Genomic DNA, 21,015 nt, shown 5'->3' with positions numbered 1-21,015 from the left:
TTGTGCAATTTATTGGCAGACAGACTTATTATTCACATTTAAAATGTACAAAATGAGAGAAATTTAATTGCAAGAATCCAATAATAGTAAAGAAATAAATCGTATTAAAAAATATTTTAAAAATTATCTAAATTATCTAAAGCATCATCTGGATGTCATCCAGGACATGTTGATGTAGAATATAATCTCTGCTGCCTGGATGTCATTACAGTTAACAGACAGCAACAGTCTTCAGCCAGAGGCCGCTGCAGATTCGTTGCGAGACTGACTGCTACCAGACATCCTTCCTGCTGGAAGCATCACTATCCGTTCTTTGAAGACTTGGGTAGTATGAGTTATGACATTTCATTTCTATGTGGGATAAATAAATAAAGAATAACGCATTGAATTGAGTGGAAGTTTGTTTGAAAAAAAATTCTTACTTGATAGATAATGGTTCCTGCTCTGCTCTAGCAGACAGTTTGTAGAGATGTACCAGTCATTCGGCCAGAGATCGGAATCCCTTCTTTAACTGGTGATGAAGTTTAGGTAATAATTTAAATAAGGGGTACTTCTTTAATTGGTTATATTATGAGTTATACATAAATAATAACATAATTTGATGATGATTTGTTTATTTTTATTTTATTAATCGAAACGTATGATGACTACTTTTTGTCTCGAAATAAAGACTTGTTAATAAACTAGATCTTTAGGGGAATAGACAGATCAGACCTAAAAGAAGTAAGAATGTAAAAATCATCTGTAGTAATGCTTTAAAAACAGCGGTCACTTCCACAAATTAAACACATTTAATGCTTGTTAAATAGAGATAGAAATACGTCATGACAAAAAATAAAACTATACATTTCCTTTGTATGAGGCTATCACTAATTTCATAAGCTCTACTTTATATGTTCCTTACATCCGGCTCGTTGGTCTAGGGGTATGATTCTCGCTTTGGGTGCGAGAGGTCCCGGGTTCAAATCCCGACGAGCCCTGTTTTTCTGTGTGAGGTTTTTTTTATAAGTAAAATATAGCTGCTAGTGTACACGGAGAATATTTGATAATCTTTTACTCTCTTTTTGAATATAAAATTAGAATAAAAAATAATTGCACGGAACTAAACGATGAAACGTAAAAGGGGTATGTTTGCCTGTACAATTTAGTTTATCCTGACCTCTTGTGGATTCTGATGGAATTACTATTTTTGTTTCTGTTCGTTGGATGAACTAATTGCGGTTTGTATAAAGGCTTATTTAACAGACTGGCGACCTGTCCAGGTTGTACCCCGCCTCTCGCCCGGAACGTTAGCTGGAGATAGGCACCAGCACCCCTCCTGACCCCACTAGGGACAAGGGTGTTAGAAAATGGATGGATGGATGGATGGATGAATAATGGCTTATTTATTAAAGAGTTTAATTTGTTTTCTTTTTAATTCAGCTCACTTCTATCCAAAATACATTACTAAAACCAAAGTGAAATAAAATATTGTAACTTATTTTATCAAGGATTTTTCAGAGGTGAACTGCAGTCATATCCAGGTGATTGTTGAGGCCTCCTCCTGTGTTCCTGGAGCTTCTGACAAAGCAGTTCAGGCTGAATTGTGTTAAATACGCTGGAATTAAAATCGGGTCCTCACTGTGCTGCACTGTTTTGTCCTGATGGGTTTGTTGAAATAAATCAAACTTGTTAAAAAACTAGAAAAGTGTTTCCCAACCCTGGTCCTCAAGGCACACTGTCCTACATGTTAGAGGTTTCCTGCTTTAATGTGCCTGATTCAACAAATTGCAGTTCAACAAATGCCTGTTAATCAGTCATCAATTGAAATCAGCTGGACTGAAGCAAGGAAATGCCTAAAACATGCAGGGCAGTGTGGCTTGAAGACCAGGGTTGGGAAACACTGAACTAGATCTTTAGGGGAATTGACAGATCAGACCTAAAGGTGAGTTTGTTGAAGCAGGTGTCTGATGACATCTTCAACTCCAACTCCATAAGGAGCTTTACCCGTTGATGACTGATGTGGGAGTTTTCTTTGGTACCAGAACGAGGCAGGATGTCGTAACCTGGTTATAGGATGCTGTGATACATTTAAGCTCAAGAGAAAGACGCTTCTGCTTTCAAGAAAAGAAACGTTACGCTTGAGTAGCAGTTTTGAGTCGTTGACACTTCTTTCTCCCTCTACAGGCTACACATCATGTAACAGCAAATAGTTCCAATGATTTTCAAGATGTCAAATGAGACTAATATGTCTTCCTGAGACTATTTGTACAAAATCTTTATCTAGTTGCTCAGGAAGTGCATGAAAAAAAATATGCTCACTTGATGCTTTTCTGTCTCCTCTCTGGGAGCTTATCTGAGCTTGCTGTCGTGACAGCGTCTCTAACCCCAGACCCCCCTCCGTCCTGGCTCAGTCCTGAACTATAAAAAGAGTTCAGGACAGTCCGCTCCCTTTCTCCTTCTGTTACGGTGCAACATCATTTTCACAGGACCCACGCTCTTATTATTTTCCATAAGCTTCTTACTGGCGCAATGCTTCACCAGTTGTAGAGTGCCCTCATATTGTGATACGTATGAGTTTCTATATATTCTTTGAGTTCATCTTTCCTTTATCCACCCTGGTTATATAGCAGAAGAAATTGCTGATAATTCCTGTGTTTTACACTGATGCTCTAATCCTGTTCTCCAGAGAGAGAGAGAGAATGAGAGAGAAAAGGCAGTCTCTCTATGATGTCTCCCTTCTTTTTCACAGCACACAGTGTTTTTACTGTTTTCCTTTTAAAAAGCAAAAAAACAAGATAAAATAAATAAATAAAAAAGCATTTTAAAAATACTAATTTAATCTCAGAATTTCCAAAAAAAGATGAAAGACAACAGAGGCTTGAAAAAGTTTTTTAAAACAACCCAGGATCCTGACAATCTAATACCTAAGCCTTAGTAGGATTAGGTATTAGATTGTAAGCGATAACAGACACTGAAAACTATTTGCCTATGATTTCCTGATAGTCAGGTAATGTCCCAACATGATGATTTTGATCTAAATGAGTAGTTTTGTTAATAATTGCCTTCATAGCCAAACTTATTGTTGCCTAAAATCTCAAAAAGGCTGCATTATGTGTTTTCCTGGTACATGGTGCCATTTTATAGCACAATCAAGTAACTATGTCACATGCAGTTGTTATGAAAATGCTAAATATATAAAAGAAATTTGACTTTGCAATATAACATCTTGAAATTGGGCCTCTGTCTCTTTAAGAGACTACTGGACTTTCTGAAACTCTGCCTACAGGAAGCCATCACAACATGGCTCCTCTATTAACCCTTTGACAATGTTTTTACCAGCGTTGCTACAATGAGCTCAGATGCACAGTTTCACCAGGTGTCTACTAATTGATGCTGACTAGTCTGAAGGAGCTGAATGGGGGCTACTCTGTGAGGTGGAAGCTGAGGAGCTTGGAAACTGCAGCTCCGTGGAGGAGCTTCGTCCCTGAGGGTGGGGCTAGGTTCACCCAGGCGTTAAGCCCTCTGAATGGTTACCGTGGGAGATTCAAGGATTTCTCAAACAATGCATGATAAAAATCGAGGCAACACTCCAGGCATGTTTTTGATCAGGGAATAATAGTCTAACATGATGTAAATCTCGAAAAGTCTATTTTACATAACACTGCCCCTTTAATAAAACACGTTGGCCTTTGTGTGCAAGACGGAGGAATTCTATTTCTATTTTAAAACCTACTTTACAAAACTGGATAATTAGTCAAATGAATACGTTTGTCAAAGGCTCGTCACCACTAATTTGCTGAAAATAATATTTACTTTCATTCTCCTATCATAACCAAAATGTCCTTTCAGAAGTGAGCAGCTGCCTGCTCAGACGCCACCTGTCACTTTCCAAGCAGCACTTTCATTTCCTGCAGGATGTTTTAAATCTCTTTCTTCTGTGGCACTGAGTCGCTGACAAATGCCCCGTTGTAAAATGCATCTCATTGACTGCTGACTCGGTTGTATTACATGGTGGCTTAAAGGGGCCACCGCAGTAATGTGGCCCCCAGGTTTATCCTCGCATGTTGGAGGGAGTGTGTTAATATCAAGCGGTGGCCCCACCCTCAAACTGGGATTGAAGCTATCAGCCACAAAGCCAAACCGTATTCCTCCATCAATGTGTCAGTAGGAAAGCTATTAAAAAGCGCTTTACTTTTCCTAAGTATCATGAGTATAAGCACAAGATTTAGTGAAATCCTCCCCAGAGCGCTGGAAATCTTGGGGGGATTTTCCCCCTGAAATGTATCCTAATGGACTACTCAGAGGCGTCAGAAGCCCGCGTTAAACTCGAAGGTTTTTTTGGACTTTAAAGTTTTTACTTGGAGCTGAAGTGACAAAATATGGAGTGGAAGCACATCTGAACTTTTCTAAATCTAACAGAAATCCTTTAGTCGGCTCTCATCAGCAGAGCTTCAGTGCAGACTGCAAGGTTCTCCTAAAAAATAATAATAATAATTAAAAAAAAAAGCAACCTACCACTTCACATTCTGTCTGTTTTACAGCAACAAATTGATAATAACGGTTGGTTCAGAGCACTTTACTATTACAAAAAATAAAAAATACAAACGTTTTAACAAACAATCATTGCTCTGCCAGGTTGTAAAATTATTTAAATGTAACCTTAAGTTTACAAAAGTGCACAACAGATTCCACAGGATCGTTATTTATTTTAATAAATAATGATTTGTGTAAGTCAAAAATTTTAAAAGCATTGCATGGAAAGTAATACTTCATCAGCAGGGAATTTGACACACTCTTCATTCCAACATTGCTTCAGCTTATTGAGACCGTTGTCCTCACTATATTTTAGATTTATCAATAATATGTTTAAGATATTATGTAAAATCCACTTTTTTGAGCCTTTCCCCACAATTCCCTCCCTCAGCTCCTTCAGACTAGCCAGCAGCAATTAGCAAACATCTGGTGGAACTGCGCATCTGCTGAACTCATTATCGGAGCTACTTCTCAGTGAAGTGCTGGTAAAAACGTTGTTAAAGGGTTAATAGAGGAGCCATGTTGTGATGACTTCCTGAAAGTGGAGTTTTAGAAAGAGCAGAAGTTTCTTAAAGAGACAGAGGTCCATTTTCATAGCGTTGTTACAAAGTGAAATTTCTTTCAAGTTATAGTTGACATATATGGTATTTTTAGAACTGAAGGTTACATAGTTCTTGATTGTGCTTTAATATGGTAGAAAATACATAATGCTGCCCCTTTAACAAAAACCCTGTTCCATCCAAAAAAAGATCCAAGGTCATGATTCTACTTCCACCGTGTTTCATGGGGTTCTTTTCATAACAGATGATAATGTTGTTGTATCAAAGTTAAGTCTTGGAATTGTGGACAAAGGTTAATTCTTTTAGAGACACGTCTGTGGTTTAGCCCCATTTTTTAGTCCAAACACGAGAAGAATGCAGCAGATTTTAATTGCTTAACCGTAACGCCGTAGAAATAATCGCTTGTCCCTGAACAGTTTCTGTCTTATTTTCTCATTACTTTGGGAAAAACCTCCAGTTTTTGTGATGTGTCTGCTGCTACATAGCTTTTTCAGGATCACGATCCAATTCTTTACATTGCACTCTAAAGTACTTTGAGGATGATATTTCTAGAATCCAGATGACCTTTGACTGGTAAAGGCTGATGGAGAATCCGGAAACCCATTGGAGAGGTTCTGCTTGTTGGGAACACTAAACTAGAAAGACAAATCAAAAAGATTTACGACGAATCGTTGGAGACGGTGAAGTGACTGGGGATTGTTGGAGGAAATAAAGAAGCTGTTCTATTACTTATTGGAGCTGATTTGTTTTGTTAGATTCCTTTTTTTTCTTGGCTGCCCCCTGTCTGAAATGTCCAGCCTGTCTCTCTGTCTCATCCTTTATTTGCTTTTTCACCCCTGGGTTTTTTGCTACCTGCCAGCCTCTTTCTACGCTGTGACTCCCTAATCCACCTGAGTGCATAGAGGACAGTTTTGACATAAGAAGAAAAGATAGTCTCCTAAAGAGAGGACCAGTATCTTTAGAGCCTAGAGGATAACCGGATTATGGCCGCCATTTTGAGCTGCAGGCACTTTCCACCCATTTTATCCCCCCCCCCCCCCTTCCCCCTACCAACCTCATCTCTTTGGAGTTGAAACGCTGCCCTTTCTTAGAAGTCCCTCTAAAAACTTATAGGTACAAAACAACACAAGACAATTTTTCCACTTAAAACAACCAAAGCCTTTGTGGGGAGCAAAAAGAAGCGGATCATTTCTCCACACTTCGTTGTCCTCCAGCTGCTGTTCTTCTGCAGGGTGATTGTCTCTGTGCCTCCCGTGTGGAGGCCCGCCTGCCTGCAGCCACGGCAAAGCCGATAACAGCAGCTGCAAGGAGGCAGATCAGCTGCCTGAGCCCGGCTGTCCTCCCAGCCTCTGGACAGGGAGAGAAAAACATCTTATCACCCCCACCTCCAGTCTATTGTGCTCCACTGGATCTTTAATGTCAGGTTATTTTGCCCTTGAAGAGGCCTGGATTGCTTTAGATGATGTGAAGCAAATGGAATAAAGACCACCCTCCCTCCCCTCCTCTTCGTCAGTGGTTGCCCTGAAATCGCTAAGACAACGGAAACCTGAACGTCGATCCTCCACCAGCCACAGCAGGCCCACGTCCACAGGAAAACACACCCCACCTCGTTCACGGGATTAATCCCTCTGGAGCCATTTTGGCTTTTTTTTTTTTGAGCCAGTTTCCACTTCAACTTTTCTGTAAATTGATTGTGCTATTTTGATTTTTTTTTTTTTCCATTTTGTCAGGCTAGAACCACATACTGTGGGGAGTTTCATTCGAATTTCATGTGACAGAGGAACAAAAGCTGTGCATAATTTAGAATTTTTGTGGTTTTCTAAATATTTTACAACTAAAACTCTAGAATATATGGTGCGCATTAATCTTCAACTATAGCTCCACATCTTTTCTATGTCTCACTCAGCTTTGCACATTCAGACTTTTAAGAAAAATTTTGCGCATGCTTCTTTGCAAAACATCTCAAACTCAAACAGGTTGGATGGAATGTCTCAGGGAACACATTTGTCAATGTCTTCCAGACTTTGACTAGGCCAGTTTATTGTGATTCTGGCTGCATGATTAGGACGACTGTCCTGTAGGAAGGTCAACGTCTGCAGGAGCTGCCTTTAACTCCATTCATCCTTTGAACACTTCTGACCAGCTTCCCTGTCCCTCTTGAAGAAAAGCCTCACCAAAGCATGACACTGCCACCACCATGTTTCATTATGGCAATGTCATGTTTAGGTTTTTTTTTCCTGTCACACATTTGGATGTAGACCAAATTTTCCACTTTGGTCTCATCCAATCAAGTGACAAAATGCCTTTGAAAGTTAGATGCTTCTAGTAAATATATATATATATATATATATATATATATATATATATATATATATATATATATATATATATTTACATGTGCAGGGTTTGATCCATGACCTCCCTCCTACTGTACACAAAAATTAACTGCTGGAGGAGAGAAACAAATTGAAAGTTGTTTCCATTGTTTATCACACTGATCATCCCACATCGAAAATCGCCATGGTGATATTTCATACGCAGGCAAAAGAAGTCCAGTGGCCAAAAACATGAAGGTTGTGATTTTCGGATTATTTATCCAGCGTGGCGATGGAAGCAATAAACACAGGTCCATCTTTCTACTGTTTCTTGCTGCTTCTTTTGCACTTATAAAAAAAAAGAAAAACAGTCGTTAGCCCCAGTGCATGCTGGTCCTACACCAGTCCCTATGCTTACAGGAAATGGATAAACGGCTCTTCCTGTCTGACTTACAGAGGCCAATAGCAAAAAATAAAACTAACAAAATAAAATGAAACAGCTATTAACCTTCATAAAAACCTTAGAAATAACCCAAAGTACATAAAGAGAGTCAAAAACAAACACTAAAGGGAACTATTGTGTGTTGTCCTGCCACACAGAATAATTTTATAGCACAATCAAGTAGCTATGTTACATTCAGTTGTATATATCAAATATTGCTTAAAATTTTTTGACTTTGTTATTTAGTGCCTTGAAATGGGTCTCTGTCTCTTTAAAAACTTTCCCTGAAACTCTGCCTTCAGGATGTCATCACAACATGGCTCCTCTGCTAACCCTTTAACAACGTTTTTACCAGAGTTGCACTGAGAAGTAGCTCTTACAACGAGCTCAGCAGATGTGCAGTTCCCCCTGGTGTTTGCTAATTACTGCTGGCTAGTCTGAAGGAGCTGAGTGAAGGAGGAGCTGCGTCTCGAAGGCGGCATTTACAGTGTGGTTGCTTCTCTGATCGATGCTTTCATTGCTTAACAATTTATGTGGACACCGATGTGTTGGCAGTCTATTTATACTGAAAAAAGAAAACAGGTGATCTAGCTTTTTTAAAAAAGTTCATTTGTTACGTTTATCCAAGTAAATATAAGCTTAAGAAGTTGTCACGTCAAACAAACCTAAATAAATTAAGTTTGACAAATACAGTTGACCGAAGTCCTGTACACCACACCCAGAAATAAAAACCAAGAATAAATTCAATAACGATAAGTGTAAAAATGGAAACTTCAAGTTCAAAGTCAGTGAGAAAAGATAAACTTTAAGAGAATACTTTTTTTTAAAAAAAAAGCATGAAGAGACTCAGTTTGTCTGATATGTAAACCATTCCACAGTTTTGGGGTATCAGAGTGAAGGAGGCTGCACAGAAACACATGTATTCGGAAACATTTTTTTAAAAACTGTCTCTCGTGAGATTTTTTCTCCCCCTGTTTTGTTTTGGTCATCACACAAAATCCCAATAAAATCCAGCAAAGTTTCTGGACAATGTCAGAAAAAGTGAAAAAAAGTTGTAGTTATACTCCTATTTTGTCTTAAAGGATTATGTGGTCTCTTTAATCCCCACTGTGCCCCCCACCCCCCCCCACCTTGTCAGCGCGCGCGTGGTGATGAGTGGATGACATGCTCTGCGTCATCCACAACAAGCTCCCACTCGGTCCCGCGTGGCCCCCATTCATTCACTCATTCAGGCTTTCGGCTTCGCTGTTCCAAGTTTTTCTCCAGTCAGTTTGGACTTTTTGTTCCCCGAATCCTCCGAAACTAAACCAGCTTCTGGACTGTTTCTCCCCCACTCAGCAGCTTCTGCTTTTACGCACGAGAGGAGCATGTGGTGATTTGATTCCTTTTACATTTACAACATCAGCCCGTAAAAAATGGCAAAACCTTTGGATCACATTAAGAGGCCCATGAACGCCTTCATGGTTTGGTCCAGAGGGCAGAGGAGGCGGATGGCCCGGGAGAACCCCAAGATGCACAACTCTGAAATCAGCAAGCGGCTGGGCGCGGAGTGGAAGCGGCTCTCTGACCCGGAGAAGCGGCCGTACATCGACGAGGCGAAGCGGCTGCGGGCTCAGCACATGAAGGAGCATCCGGACTACAAGTACCGACCCCGGCGCAAACCCCGGAGCCCCCTGAAGAGGGACCGCTTGGTTTTCCCGCTGCCGTCTCTGCTCGGCGACGCAGCGGAACACCTGAAAGGGGTTAACCTGGACTCTTTGATCGTTTCCGGGGACAAACCCAGAACTCTGCTCTCTCCCTCCTCCTCCTCCCCCTCTTCGTTCTCGCTCTGTGAGCCTGTCACGCAGTTCAGCACCGGAGCTGTCCAGCGGATTGCGGAGATGCCGCACGCTCTGGCCGCAGGCGCGCTGCCCTACGGCGCGCACGCCTTCGGCTACCAGGGCGGAGGGTACGGGGGGCTGGCAAGCCCCGGACAGCACCAGCTTCCGTCCAGCCCAGCCGGGTACGTGGTTCCCTGCAGCTGCAGCGCCTGGTCCGCAGCCTCCCTGCACCCTCAGGTGGCGTACATCCTGCTCCCAGGAGGGATGAGCAAGGGTGCCGTGGACTCGTCATACACTCCATCAAACTCCCCCAGCATGTGACAGACTGGAAAACCAGAAACTACTATCAAATATTCCTCTAAAGGAAGAATCAACAAATGTGGCTGGAAAGGTGTACAAAGGAGAAGTAACATCTTATAATAACTCCAAGCTTTTGAAGAAACAAAATAAAACCAGCTGAAGAAAGTTTTATGTGCGAACATATCTCCTTTTTTATTACTTGAAAATGCACTAAGACAATGTAATCACTTTCATATGTTGCTTTAAAACCAAGAAGGGAAGAAAGAAAAACTGTTCTGAACGACTTTCGTAAATCTGACATTTCTTCCTGTTTCTCACCTGAACGCGATTCCTATCAAGGTATGCTTCTTTGTTTTCAGAACGAATAAAACAGATATTTAGATGATATCTGTGGAGCTGAAAATCTATTAATCTGGTGTCATTCAAAGAGAGCAGCGTTTAAAATAAACTTTAGTCTATTTAGTCTATATACTGTATATACAGTATATATATATATATATATATATATATATATATATATATATATATATATATATACAGTGTATATATATATATATATATATATATATATATATATATATATATATATATATATATATATACAGTACAGACCAAAAGTTTGGACACACCTTTTAATAAAAAGGTGTGTCCAAACTTGCTATATATACAGAGAGAGAGAGAGCGGCTACTCCATGTAATGAAACAACACTAAACAGTGCACAACTGTGAAGATGAAGAAAACCATGAACAATTTTCTCTATTTATACCAATGAAAGTTATGCATTTGCGCACATCCCCCATAAAGTGCAGCCAATTACCAGTTTCCTCATGAGTAAACAGAGTCTATTGTGATTCATTCTCTGTAAATAAAACTGTTCCTGACATCTTTGGAAAAATAAACCTGACCACATTCTGTGTAGAGCATGTTTGTTTGGAGCTGAAAGAGAATAAAAATCTATACAGTCAATATTATATGTGATAAAGGTGCAACTAATGATTATTTTGGTGATGTAATTAATCGACTAATTGGACAAAAGAAACTGGCATATTCAGCTGGTTTTTCATTTGAACCTCTGAACCTATTTTTATGCAGTATTGAAAAACTATAAAATGCAAATAAGCAAATAATTAATGTCCTTTCTTAAATAAGAAAATAAATATTTTACTTCCTAAATTGCATTAACATAACATTCCTTTAGCCATCGCTTGATCATTTGGAGCAAAGGATCTGCAGCTAAAACAATACGTCTAACATCAACATGTGAAAAGATAAACCCTTTCTGCTCGACTTAACATAAATACAGTGTAGGGCTAATCTGGTGAATATTATTTATTAACCAATTAGTAATTTGTAATTTTATAGCAAAGGGTGCTAAATAAGATGTTTCTTTCTTTTTTTTTTTTTTTTATTATAGAATTTGAACCAGGTGAAATTAAAATTGTGTCAGTAGTGGATCTGGAAAGAGCATGTTTACTATCTATGTTAATTCCAAGATGTACATTTTTGTACAGTTTCACCTTAATTATTGCTTCTGATTGTGTTAACTACAATTATGTGATTACTACATTAATTGATCCATTGATTATTTCAATAATTTGTTAATCAGGATCATTTAGTTAGTCTTCGTTTCCACAGTCACAAAAAGAATTTTGATCAGCCTCAGTTCTGCATCTTTCTGACAGTTCAGGAGCATATTCACATCACAGACCGAGAGCTGAGGCAGAAATCTGACTCTACGCCAACAAATGAAAGTTGAATGTTGCCTCTTATGCTCTTCTCTTCGCTCAACGTACTGGATTTACATTTGTGACGGCAGGACAGAAAAAGGATTTTATCCTAGCATCAAGTAGCTGGAACGTCAACAGCTAATGGTTGTTACGGAGACGCCTCTCCTCTTACCATCCTGCTTACTGTGTGTGGTGGAAAGATGAAAACGGGTCCAGTGGCCATAACCCAAAAATAAAAGACTGGCATGGGTTAATAATTAGAAATTCCTAAAAAGTTTGATCAGCATAAGAAAGTATAAATTTAAAAAAGGTACGGCAGTGATTCTCTTCTCAAGAATGGATGGATAAAGCACAAAATTTGAATAAAATATACACAAAATATATATATATATTTTAAAAATATCGGACTAAACTAACCTGGGGCATGTGAGCACAGCAATGTATATTTTCCTGGTGTTTGCTGAATATTTTTTATTTTAAAATATGTAGCAGGTGGATGGTGTCTTTAAAATACCTTGTCCTGGAGCAGAACTCAAAACATTATAATAGTTTTAAACAATTAAAGAAATACTAAGATAATCTATTATGACAATTAAGTATAAGTATTCAAATAAATAATTGTAAAAGTATCAATAAATTGAATTAAAAATAATTTTTATATATTTTCCAACTCCATTGAAATGTGTCCCAAGGTTTTGTCAACACCGTCAGACATAAAAAAAAATGTAAAAAAAAATCAGGCGTTATTGGGGGGCATCAGAACTTCTGAGGACCCCTTGACCTCTTCCTTTCTCTTCCTTTGCCAAGAGGCCTAAGTAGCTCTGGTTAGCATATGTTCTCTTCCTTCCACTATGATCCTTTTCCCTAACATAAGCACTTTAGCTATTTCTTATACATTAGCTGTGCTTAGTATACTCAATGGAGGAAGTGAATGTAAGACAACATGCTAGTGATACCCCACATGCTACTCACAGCATGCATGCTAACATTAGCATTTTGGCTAATTATTCTTGTGATTCTATACACAATACAATCCATTTTAACTAAGTTACAATACATTGTGGTATCAAAAATTATTTCAGCCACTATTAGGTTGCTCCATTCATAGTTTCTCCACCCTTTTAAAGCAGCAGTATTATATACATTTAAATTTTTTTTTTTTTTTTATAACAACTGAAGGTAACAGTTACTTGAGTGTGCAATGAAATGGCACTATGCGACTTGAGAATATAATACTGCTCCTTTAAACTTCAGGTCATTTTTCAGCATGGTAAATCTTCAAAGTGCCAACTCCTTGAAGGTAGCGGGTAGCTAGACTGATGTTACTGTGAACTATTGCCTCTGCTGCACGGAAATTTAGTCATTAGCATGTAATGAGACATACAACATCTTCAGTCAGAGGCCCCTGCAGATTCGCTGAAAGACTGACTGCTACTGGAGAGTCTTTCTGCCCAAAGCATCACCATCCACAATGGCCCTGTAAATATACTTTAATGGGGTAAGATGGGGTAAATAAAGTATTACTGATTTTGAATTGCGTTAAACAGAATCATTTGGTAGATTATAAGCACCTGCTGTCAAATTTAGGGATAATTTATTCAAAACTTTGACTCAAAGTTTCTAAAACTTACAACAGATAATCTATTTTCATCATAGATTATGTAGATAAATGTAGTTATATGAACATCCAAGAGGTTTAGAACACAAGAGTTAACACAAAGTAGCAACCTGATGCAAAACATAGCTGCAATATACAAAAAGACCACTAGATGTCAGCAGATCATCTAAAATAGACAGTTCTGTCCAGGAACAATCTGATGCTGTTTGTTGGCTTCAGAGGGAAAAAAAACACCACCACCTTAAAGAAGAAATTGAAGATATTCTGTTTATTGTTGCATATTTATCCCATCATCCAGCTCATAAACAAACCCTGCAAAGAAAACCAGTTCCTCTTCAAAAGCAGCCGCTGAAGAAACACACAGATTTCCATCAGAGCTCACATCCCACAACCGGTTTACTGTGAGCTCTTCACTGACGTGTGTCTCAGCAAAGCCGGGTGCGATCGCTGAGGAACGGGGATTCACTCTCTCTTACTGCATTTACTGCTGGTCACAACGGTAAGCGTCATAAAAAATAATCATCTCACAACAATATCCGATAAACAAAAAGAGGAACGCTTATCTTAGCAAATGATTCCTTTGTGAAATAGATTTTATGAATGTGTTTTAGGGTTTTAGTCGAGTCATCTGGTGAGATCCACGCAGACACACCGATTATAATCAGATACAAAAACATAGATCAATGATTTAAACAGCTGTCAAGCCCAGGTTGTATACCAACAGCTAAACAGTGACAGAAATCCAATGAGACAAAAAGCAACATTTTTGCCCACTTGCCCAAAATAAAGTCCATTTTCTTGGTAATTTAAGGGACCATTTAAGTTCTATACATATAAAAATTTTTTATATTTTTTTACGTGTGTCTATATTCGGTCTAACTTCTCACTCAGAAACTCTTCAACGCTGTCTGTGTTCCACTTGGTGATGCTGAGCTCTTCAGCGATGTTCCCGTTATCGTCCAGGAGCTTTAGGATGGGATCGGAGCCTCTGACGTACTGCGCCATGGAAACGGGAGACAGAAGACGGAAGGCATGTTAGAAACGCACACAAACGTTTGGCAAAAATAGTTGATGATAGAAAATGACAACGGCAACACAAAAGTAGGGCTGAAAACGATCGGATTAGTCGCGATTAATCAATTATTGAAATAATCGGCAACTAATTTAATAATCGATTAATCTTAACTGAAGAATACAGACACAAAAAAATGCAATTTGGTGTATGAAAATATCATATTCAGAGCAGTAATTAAGCCAAAACGGTCCAAAAAATATATACAAGATAAAAACACCTCAGTCTGTAAAAATGTTCCAGCCAAAACTCCTACAGTGGTACGGTTTTTTCTTCACCCAGTCTAGCTAAAGGAATGGTACAATGTTTCATTTTAGGCAATAAAATATTTTTATTATTTAAAAAAGGAAGTGAATTATTTGTCTGTTTGCACTTCTGAATGTACTTTCAATATTTTAAAAAAGTGTTTAAATGGAATCTGTAGAATGTGCCATTTTTCAATCCGATTAATCAACAGTCAGAATAATCGATTAATCGTTCACTAAAATAATCGCTAGTTGCAGCCCTACACAACAGGAAGAACATAACTCATCAGCGCTACCTTGATCTGAAGACCTTTAAACATCTTGGGCATCTCGCTCCTGACAAAAGCTGAGGGGAAAAAGCAGAGGCAGAGGTCATGTGGACGGACAGACGGACGGACATCCTGAGAATGCAGCAGAAACAGCTGAGGGGACACGGCTGAGGTAACTAAACAACAGATGGACGTCCAACTTCTCTTCCCAGAACTTACCCTGGACTTGAGGGAACCTCCCCAGTTTTCATCCACACACCTCCAGGATGGCTCCTGCGTAGAGCTGCAGGGGAAAATAAAAAAATAAAGAGGCGCGCATGAGTCTCTGCTGAAGGGGCGGAGCTTAGAGTTGGAGGAGCAGAGCCATAAAAAAGTCGTGGCATCTTCTCCAAGGTCATTAAGCAGCGAGCCTGAGCATATGCAGCAGGGCTGATGGATGACGAAGATGAGCTTTTCAACAACCAATACCAGTTAGTCAGAAAAAAAAAAAAGGTAAAGCACACAGTGACACTTCTTCACATTTATAGTTTTGCTTTTGATTAAATACATAGATAAGATGAGCCAATCAAAATTACCCAGTCATACTATGGTTGGGCGATAAATTTATTAAGTCAATCGAATTGGCTTTTTATGGAGATTTCATTTTTAGAAAAATTAAGATATATTTTCACTAATGTACTACTTTCACTTCGTAGTTTCCTGTGTCTGTCGTTTCCATGGACAGAATGAAATGACCATCAATCCATCAGGGATTATTGTTGTAATGTCTCCTGATGCGGGAAGATGGTGGAAGGAGTCGTGTGTTTTAATACACACCACAACAGAACATTTTGACTTATCCACTTGTAGCTTTGGCATCATTGAATGTGGACTACAGAAATAAAAATAGATTCACAAAACCGACTGGCTACAAGTCCATAAAGCTGTTTAGAAGTTCCACAACAAATACTGTGATGGAAACTGTTCAAAAAAAATGTAACAGGAAAAAGAGCAAACTGAACATATTGAAAAAATATGATGGAATATAAAGATAGAAACGAATCACTGGGAGAGACTGAATTCAGTTTTTCTGCACTGCTACAGACTCCAAGAGCACAACAATATGTATTAAAGGGGTAAAAAAGCGGATTTTGCATAATATGTCCCATTTATGAAAAGAAAGGGAGAAAAAAAATCTATTCAAATAAGAAATCAGATTTAGTATGAGGGGAAAAAACAAAGATTTTATGTTTAAAACTTAAGTCATACCTCATTTATCAATGACACTCATTAGTGACAGGCAAGATATAAGCAGAAAGATGTGATTTTGAGCGTTCTTTAAACGCTTCAAAACTAACCAACAGCATGTTCTGTTAAGGTTATAAAAGATCTGATAAGGACAACTTGAAAACGGCATCAGCCAGGAGAAACCTTCATGATGGATCTCCAGAATATGTAGGCAGAATTAAAAATGTGCATGTCTGTATTCCGGCATGTCTCATAAAAGGTCATCGTGCAGCAGGCTTCCACGCTCTGCGTGTCTCACGGGTATCATCATCGATTGTTCTCCAAAGACGCCTGAAAGACGGAGATAAGTCAGGTTAGCTGAGGGGCAGCGCCGCAAACGAGCTGAACTCTACCTGCTCACTAACCAACCGGGCTCTGCAGAGAGCCTAATGACTCGCCACTCACGTCCAATCCAACAACTAAACAGATTCTTAAGGGACATTATTGTTGCTGTCTGAGGGGGAAATATGCTGAGAGGCAGTGTGGTTTCTACAGGTACAAAGGGGGGGAGGATGGAGTGATGGGGGGTGCAGCAGGAGGCTGCAGATTGCTTTTCGAGTGACAGTTTTTACTCAAATCCTAAGGAGGAGACGGAGGAGGAGGAAGAGGTAATCTTGGCTGAAAGCGTCTTTCTGGAATAGAGTTATCATCAAGAGGTGTAATGAGGTGTTCACTACACTTCTGAGAATGTGCTGTTGCTAGGATACTACACACGCGCTCCAGGGGATTTGCTTAAATCAAAAGAGAGAGAAGAAAAATAACAAAAAAAGAATGCTGTTTTCCCACCATCAGTTGACTGTGTGTTTATCCATCAGAGCTCAGCGAGGGTGGCTCTGGTTCCTGCTGTAATCACAGAGGGGATCGCCACGGAGACGGTTCCGGGGCAAAACCTGCCGATTGAGCCCATCACAGGGCTGGTAAAGCTTTGTTGTGCTGGAGTCTCACAGTAGTTACAAATGTGTGCAAAAATTTGTCAATATTCCAGTAATGCTGAAAATCCCCCACAATTTTGCAATAGCATCGTTTCCATTAAATAAGAAACACAGTTGAAAATCTTGAAAAAGTTGAAGAAGCTTGTTCACGCATATAAATCATTAAAAACACCATTCCCCTATTAGTTCCTGTGTTCTTCTTCAGGATTCGCACCAGTAGCAACATCCAGTTGTTGATAATGTGTGATGTGAAATAAACGATTCCCTTGCAGTTTTGCAAAATAAACCAATTTCATGCGTCCATTAAGCTAAGTTATTTTTGCAATGTCAAACTGTGCAGTTCCATGGTCAAAGGAATCGCAGCTGATGACAGACGGCTCAGAGATGATGCACAGCTGCCAAGTGTCAACAAACCCAAAGATGGAGGGCAAACTGAGCTGCTTTTAGTAGCGGCAGAATGCTAAAGAATGTGTCCGTCTGTCAATGGAAGCTGACACATTCTGACAGATTGGCCTGCATTCCTTATACCGTCTTCAGTTTGCACCTCTGACATTGTAAACTATTCTTATTTTTACAGGCATTCCCTCTGTTCTCTAAATAAGCTCTCGTGTAGCCCACCCCGGCCCTCTCCCTGCTTTACCTTGCGTGATTCCATCTGAGCCTCCTGCTGGCAGCACTGCCGGCAGACGGGCTGCAGCTTGGTGAGGCTGAACTCCCCCAGCAGGTCGCAGGAGCTGCACAGGAGGTTGCTGGAGAAGCCCAGCTCCCTGCAGGCCTCGGACGACAGATCGGCCCCGTACGCAGACAGCTGCAGGGACACGCAGGTTAGATGAGGAGGAGATTCAGTTAGGAAGTGAATACGTTCATCATCCAGTCTCACGTGTAACTCAGTCTGTATGAGAATGACACTGGTAGGAAGAGGTTTGACTCAGTTTTAAGATGGTCTGTATCACCTTTGAGAACCATTTAAAGCCAACCTAGAGTGTACAAAAACATACAACAGATGTCAGTCTATTTGTTAGACAAACCACTCCAAAATGTTCAAATTATGTTTAGCAACAATAATTTAAATTTCTGTCTAACGTTACCAAATATCAGTGTATGAGCAGATCTGTTGATGACCCGGTTTGGGCCGACCACCAGCTTTTTGAACATATGGCCCTTGACGTTTGATTTTACAATATTTAGCTATAAAGAGCCGTTAATAGTTAACTTTAGAGTTTTTCACACCTGATAAATCGGTAGACTCTGCTCGATTGGGGACCAAAATTGTGGCATTTGTTCCATTTTCATTTGCTGCAGTTCAAATTAATATGGCACTGTAAACTAATTGAAAAAACCTGTTCCCCTCCACACCTGTGGTGGCGCTGCACCAAGGACTACTGAAGGAAACAACATTAAAACCTTTGAAGACCACTTCCGTCTTCATTAAATGTAAATAAAAATGGAGTGACATCAGATCTAAGTGGTTGTAGGATTTATTTTGTCTTTGGTAAATGATCATGAGCCTAACCCCAAACCCTTCTCACAATAGCACTAGAATCCCACTTTTGTTTGTATTTACCCAGAATGCCCTGCACTATACTGCACTTTCTGCTTTTGGAGACATCTGGGCTTGATTACACATTCACACCTCCCCAAACAAACCAGACTTTAGAGACAAAAGAAATGGAGCTTTAAACAGGACTGCTGTGAATGCACCCTTAGTGATTGTCGATGTGAAATGGGGGCACAAAGGCAGGTGGGTAAATTACCCTTTAATTTACCCAATTAAAGGGTAAATTGGCCCTTTACTACCTAAACCTGGTAACAATCTGATCATTTTCATACAAGTATGAATGCGCTAGCTTTTGACCAACACCACAAACTAAGACATGAGAATTTGCAGCAATAAACTACTGCAAATCACACATTTATTTCCTTTTTGTAGGTCTGGACTATCAAGATGATACAGAATAAGATTACAATGCCTTTTAAAAAAACAAACCTAGAAGCATATCACCAAATTAGTTAAGATAGTTATGGTCACTCCAAACAAAGTCAATGTTTGTAGTGGTCATCAAAAACCTGGAAGGGTACCCCACATGTCTGACTCAATTCATACAGTTTCAGGGGTGATTCCACAACATACAAAGAAAATGTATGTAAACTTCAAAAGTTTAAAAATAAAAAGTATATATATATATATATATATATATATATACAGAGGTCAGAATATCGTTATTCTGACATTTATCAAATAGAAAAACGTTTGGTAATTATAAGCAATCTTAAACAAGAAAACTTCCAAACAGTAAGTTATGTTTCTTGTCTTCTTGTTTGGTTAGCTGTGTCCAGCAGACACGTCAGCTTCTGAGGCGCTCCACTCATTTGTTTTCGTTTTCAGAACACAGAAAGGCGAAGTTTATGTTTCATAGAAGATCTTTAATTTTCGGCATACGAATACACTGCAGACCATTAGCGCCCTCTCCGTGCCATGTAACTTTACCACTAAACATTATCTTAAATCTCAGTTGTAGTTCAGCTTTTATACAGATTTGAGTGAATTTGGAACACCGGAAGTCAAATGTTAACGTTGCCTCTCGGCGCCAAAAACCTGTAAATGAACTGTTCAGTTAATTTCTGACCACAACATCATCCAGATTTACAGTGTTCAGTGAATAAGCTCAAGTTCTCCTCTTGGCTCGCAGCAGTTCATTGGAAGAGCCACGTCATGTAGCGACTCCTGGAACAGGATGCGGTGCTCTGGACTGAACGATGGACTGTAAGCACTACCAGCGACTGTAAGCGGCCGGTAGCGACTGTAAGCTTGTAAGGAGTCTCCCTGTGGCTTACACCGGCTCTCTCAGCGGTAATAAACTCACCGTCTGCAGCAACGACAACAGCCAAAGTAGGTACACCTCTCCCGACATTTTGCAACCTGCTTTGTTAGCGAAACTACTACAATGGTCCTTTATTATTTCACTCAGGGAAAGCTACATTCGCCTGAGTAATGTTCAGTTTGAAAAATAGATTTGTCTTTTATTTTTTCAGCTTATTGTCAGAACTTAAACATTGTCGCTTGAAAAATGTTGTTTTATTTTTTTTAATAAAACATTTATTTTCTATTCCTTTCATTTTGTAAATTTCGTTCATATTTTCTATGTTGGCATTAACTAAAGCCGACTAAAAATCTCTTCCTTGTCTTTATTGAATTTCGAGGATTATGAAAAGAGGGCGACACCTGTCGTCTGGGTGAGGTAAATCAGATGAAACTGTCCAATCCGGATTGAATAGGCAGGAATAGTGGACGAATGGAAAGCCACTGCTGGCTGGTGGACTGTTCATACATCCAATAGTCTGGGTGGCAAATAGGGGTAATGTGTCCGTAGTGCGGTGGTAACCACACTCGGTGTGATAGGGGACACTGGCAACACAGACTGGTACCAGTCTAGTTCCCCAATCCGACTGGAGAAGTTCGCATTCTGCTCAAATCTACTGGGTTTTGAGACGATTTACAACCCGGGACAATTAGTGAAGCATGGGGATCTACCATTTGAGGTGACTGGAGGATCTGGATGTTACAAGATATCCACACACACGCTCCTGAGAAACGACGGAGAGAAAGAGCGAGCGAGAGAGAGAGGGCCATGCTCACACTCCCCAGCCGCTGAGTAAACCCCCCCGCCGCAGCCGCTGTTTGTTTCGGTGTTGTCTCTTCCGAGGATGGAGTGACCAAATCCCTCTCCGGATGATTTGATGGGGTTGCTCAGAGTCATTATGCCGCCCAAGTTGCAGCTGCTGGCGCTGCTTGCGTTCGCAGTGGCCATGTTCTTCCTGGAGAACCAGATCCAGAAGCTGGAGGAGTCCCGGGGAAAGCTCGGTAAGTTGAAGCGATCCCGACGGAACGCGGCCCCAAAACGGGACCGCAGCACGGCGTGAGGAGGAGCGCGG

General features: G+C 39.9%; 3 protein-coding genes and 1 non-coding gene across 4 annotated transcripts in view; 3 read left to right on the top strand and 1 right to left on the bottom strand.

Moving 5' to 3' along the window:
* The first annotated feature begins 908 nt into the window (after positions 1-908).
* trnap-ugg lies at positions 909-979 on the top strand. The gene has a single exon. It is a non-coding gene; the product is annotated as a tRNA-Pro (tRNA).
* Positions 980-9,078: 8,099 nt separating this feature from the next.
* Positions 9,079-10,383, top strand: LOC102232078 (transcription factor Sox-14-like). The gene has a single exon (XM_005817153.2). The coding sequence runs from the start codon at positions 9,248-9,250 to the stop codon at positions 9,971-9,973; it is 726 nt and encodes a 241-aa protein (XP_005817210.1). The 5' UTR covers positions 9,079-9,247; the 3' UTR covers positions 9,974-10,383.
* A 3,158-nt stretch (positions 10,384-13,541) lies between these two features.
* Positions 13,542-20,055, bottom strand: selenof (selenoprotein F). Its single transcript, XM_005802360.2, has 5 exons — positions 19,947-20,055; positions 17,723-17,890; positions 15,104-15,167; positions 14,912-14,961; positions 13,542-14,294 (listed from the first exon to the last, which is right to left on the bottom strand). Exons 1-5 carry the CDS (start codon positions 19,992-19,994, stop codon positions 14,163-14,165), a joined length of 462 nt encoding a protein of 153 aa, XP_005802417.2. The 5' UTR covers positions 19,995-20,055; the 3' UTR covers positions 13,542-14,162.
* Positions 20,056-20,408: 353 nt separating this feature from the next.
* The window catches only part of hs2st1 (heparan sulfate 2-O-sulfotransferase 1), a 96,323-nt gene continuing 95,716 nt past the window's right edge, over positions 20,409-21,015 (top strand). The window contains exon 1 of the mRNA XM_005802359.2: positions 20,409-20,944. Within this exon, the coding sequence (XP_005802416.1) occupies positions 20,821-20,944 (124 nt within the window). The 5' untranslated portion in view covers positions 20,409-20,820. The remainder of the gene's footprint in view (positions 20,945-21,015) is intronic.

Source organism: Xiphophorus maculatus, chromosome 6, assembly GCF_002775205.1.
Source record: "Xiphophorus maculatus strain JP 163 A chromosome 6, X_maculatus-5.0-male, whole genome shotgun sequence".
Taxonomy (NCBI): Eukaryota; Metazoa; Chordata; class Actinopteri; order Cyprinodontiformes; family Poeciliidae; genus Xiphophorus; species Xiphophorus maculatus.
This window is presented reverse-complemented; position numbering and strand designations above follow the sequence as displayed.

What these genes read in the sequence shown, in the direction of transcription:
- LOC102232078 (XM_005817153.2), top strand. Translation starts at nt 9,248, where the DNA reads ATGGCAAAACCTTTGGATCACATTAAGAGGCCCATGAACGCCTTCATG.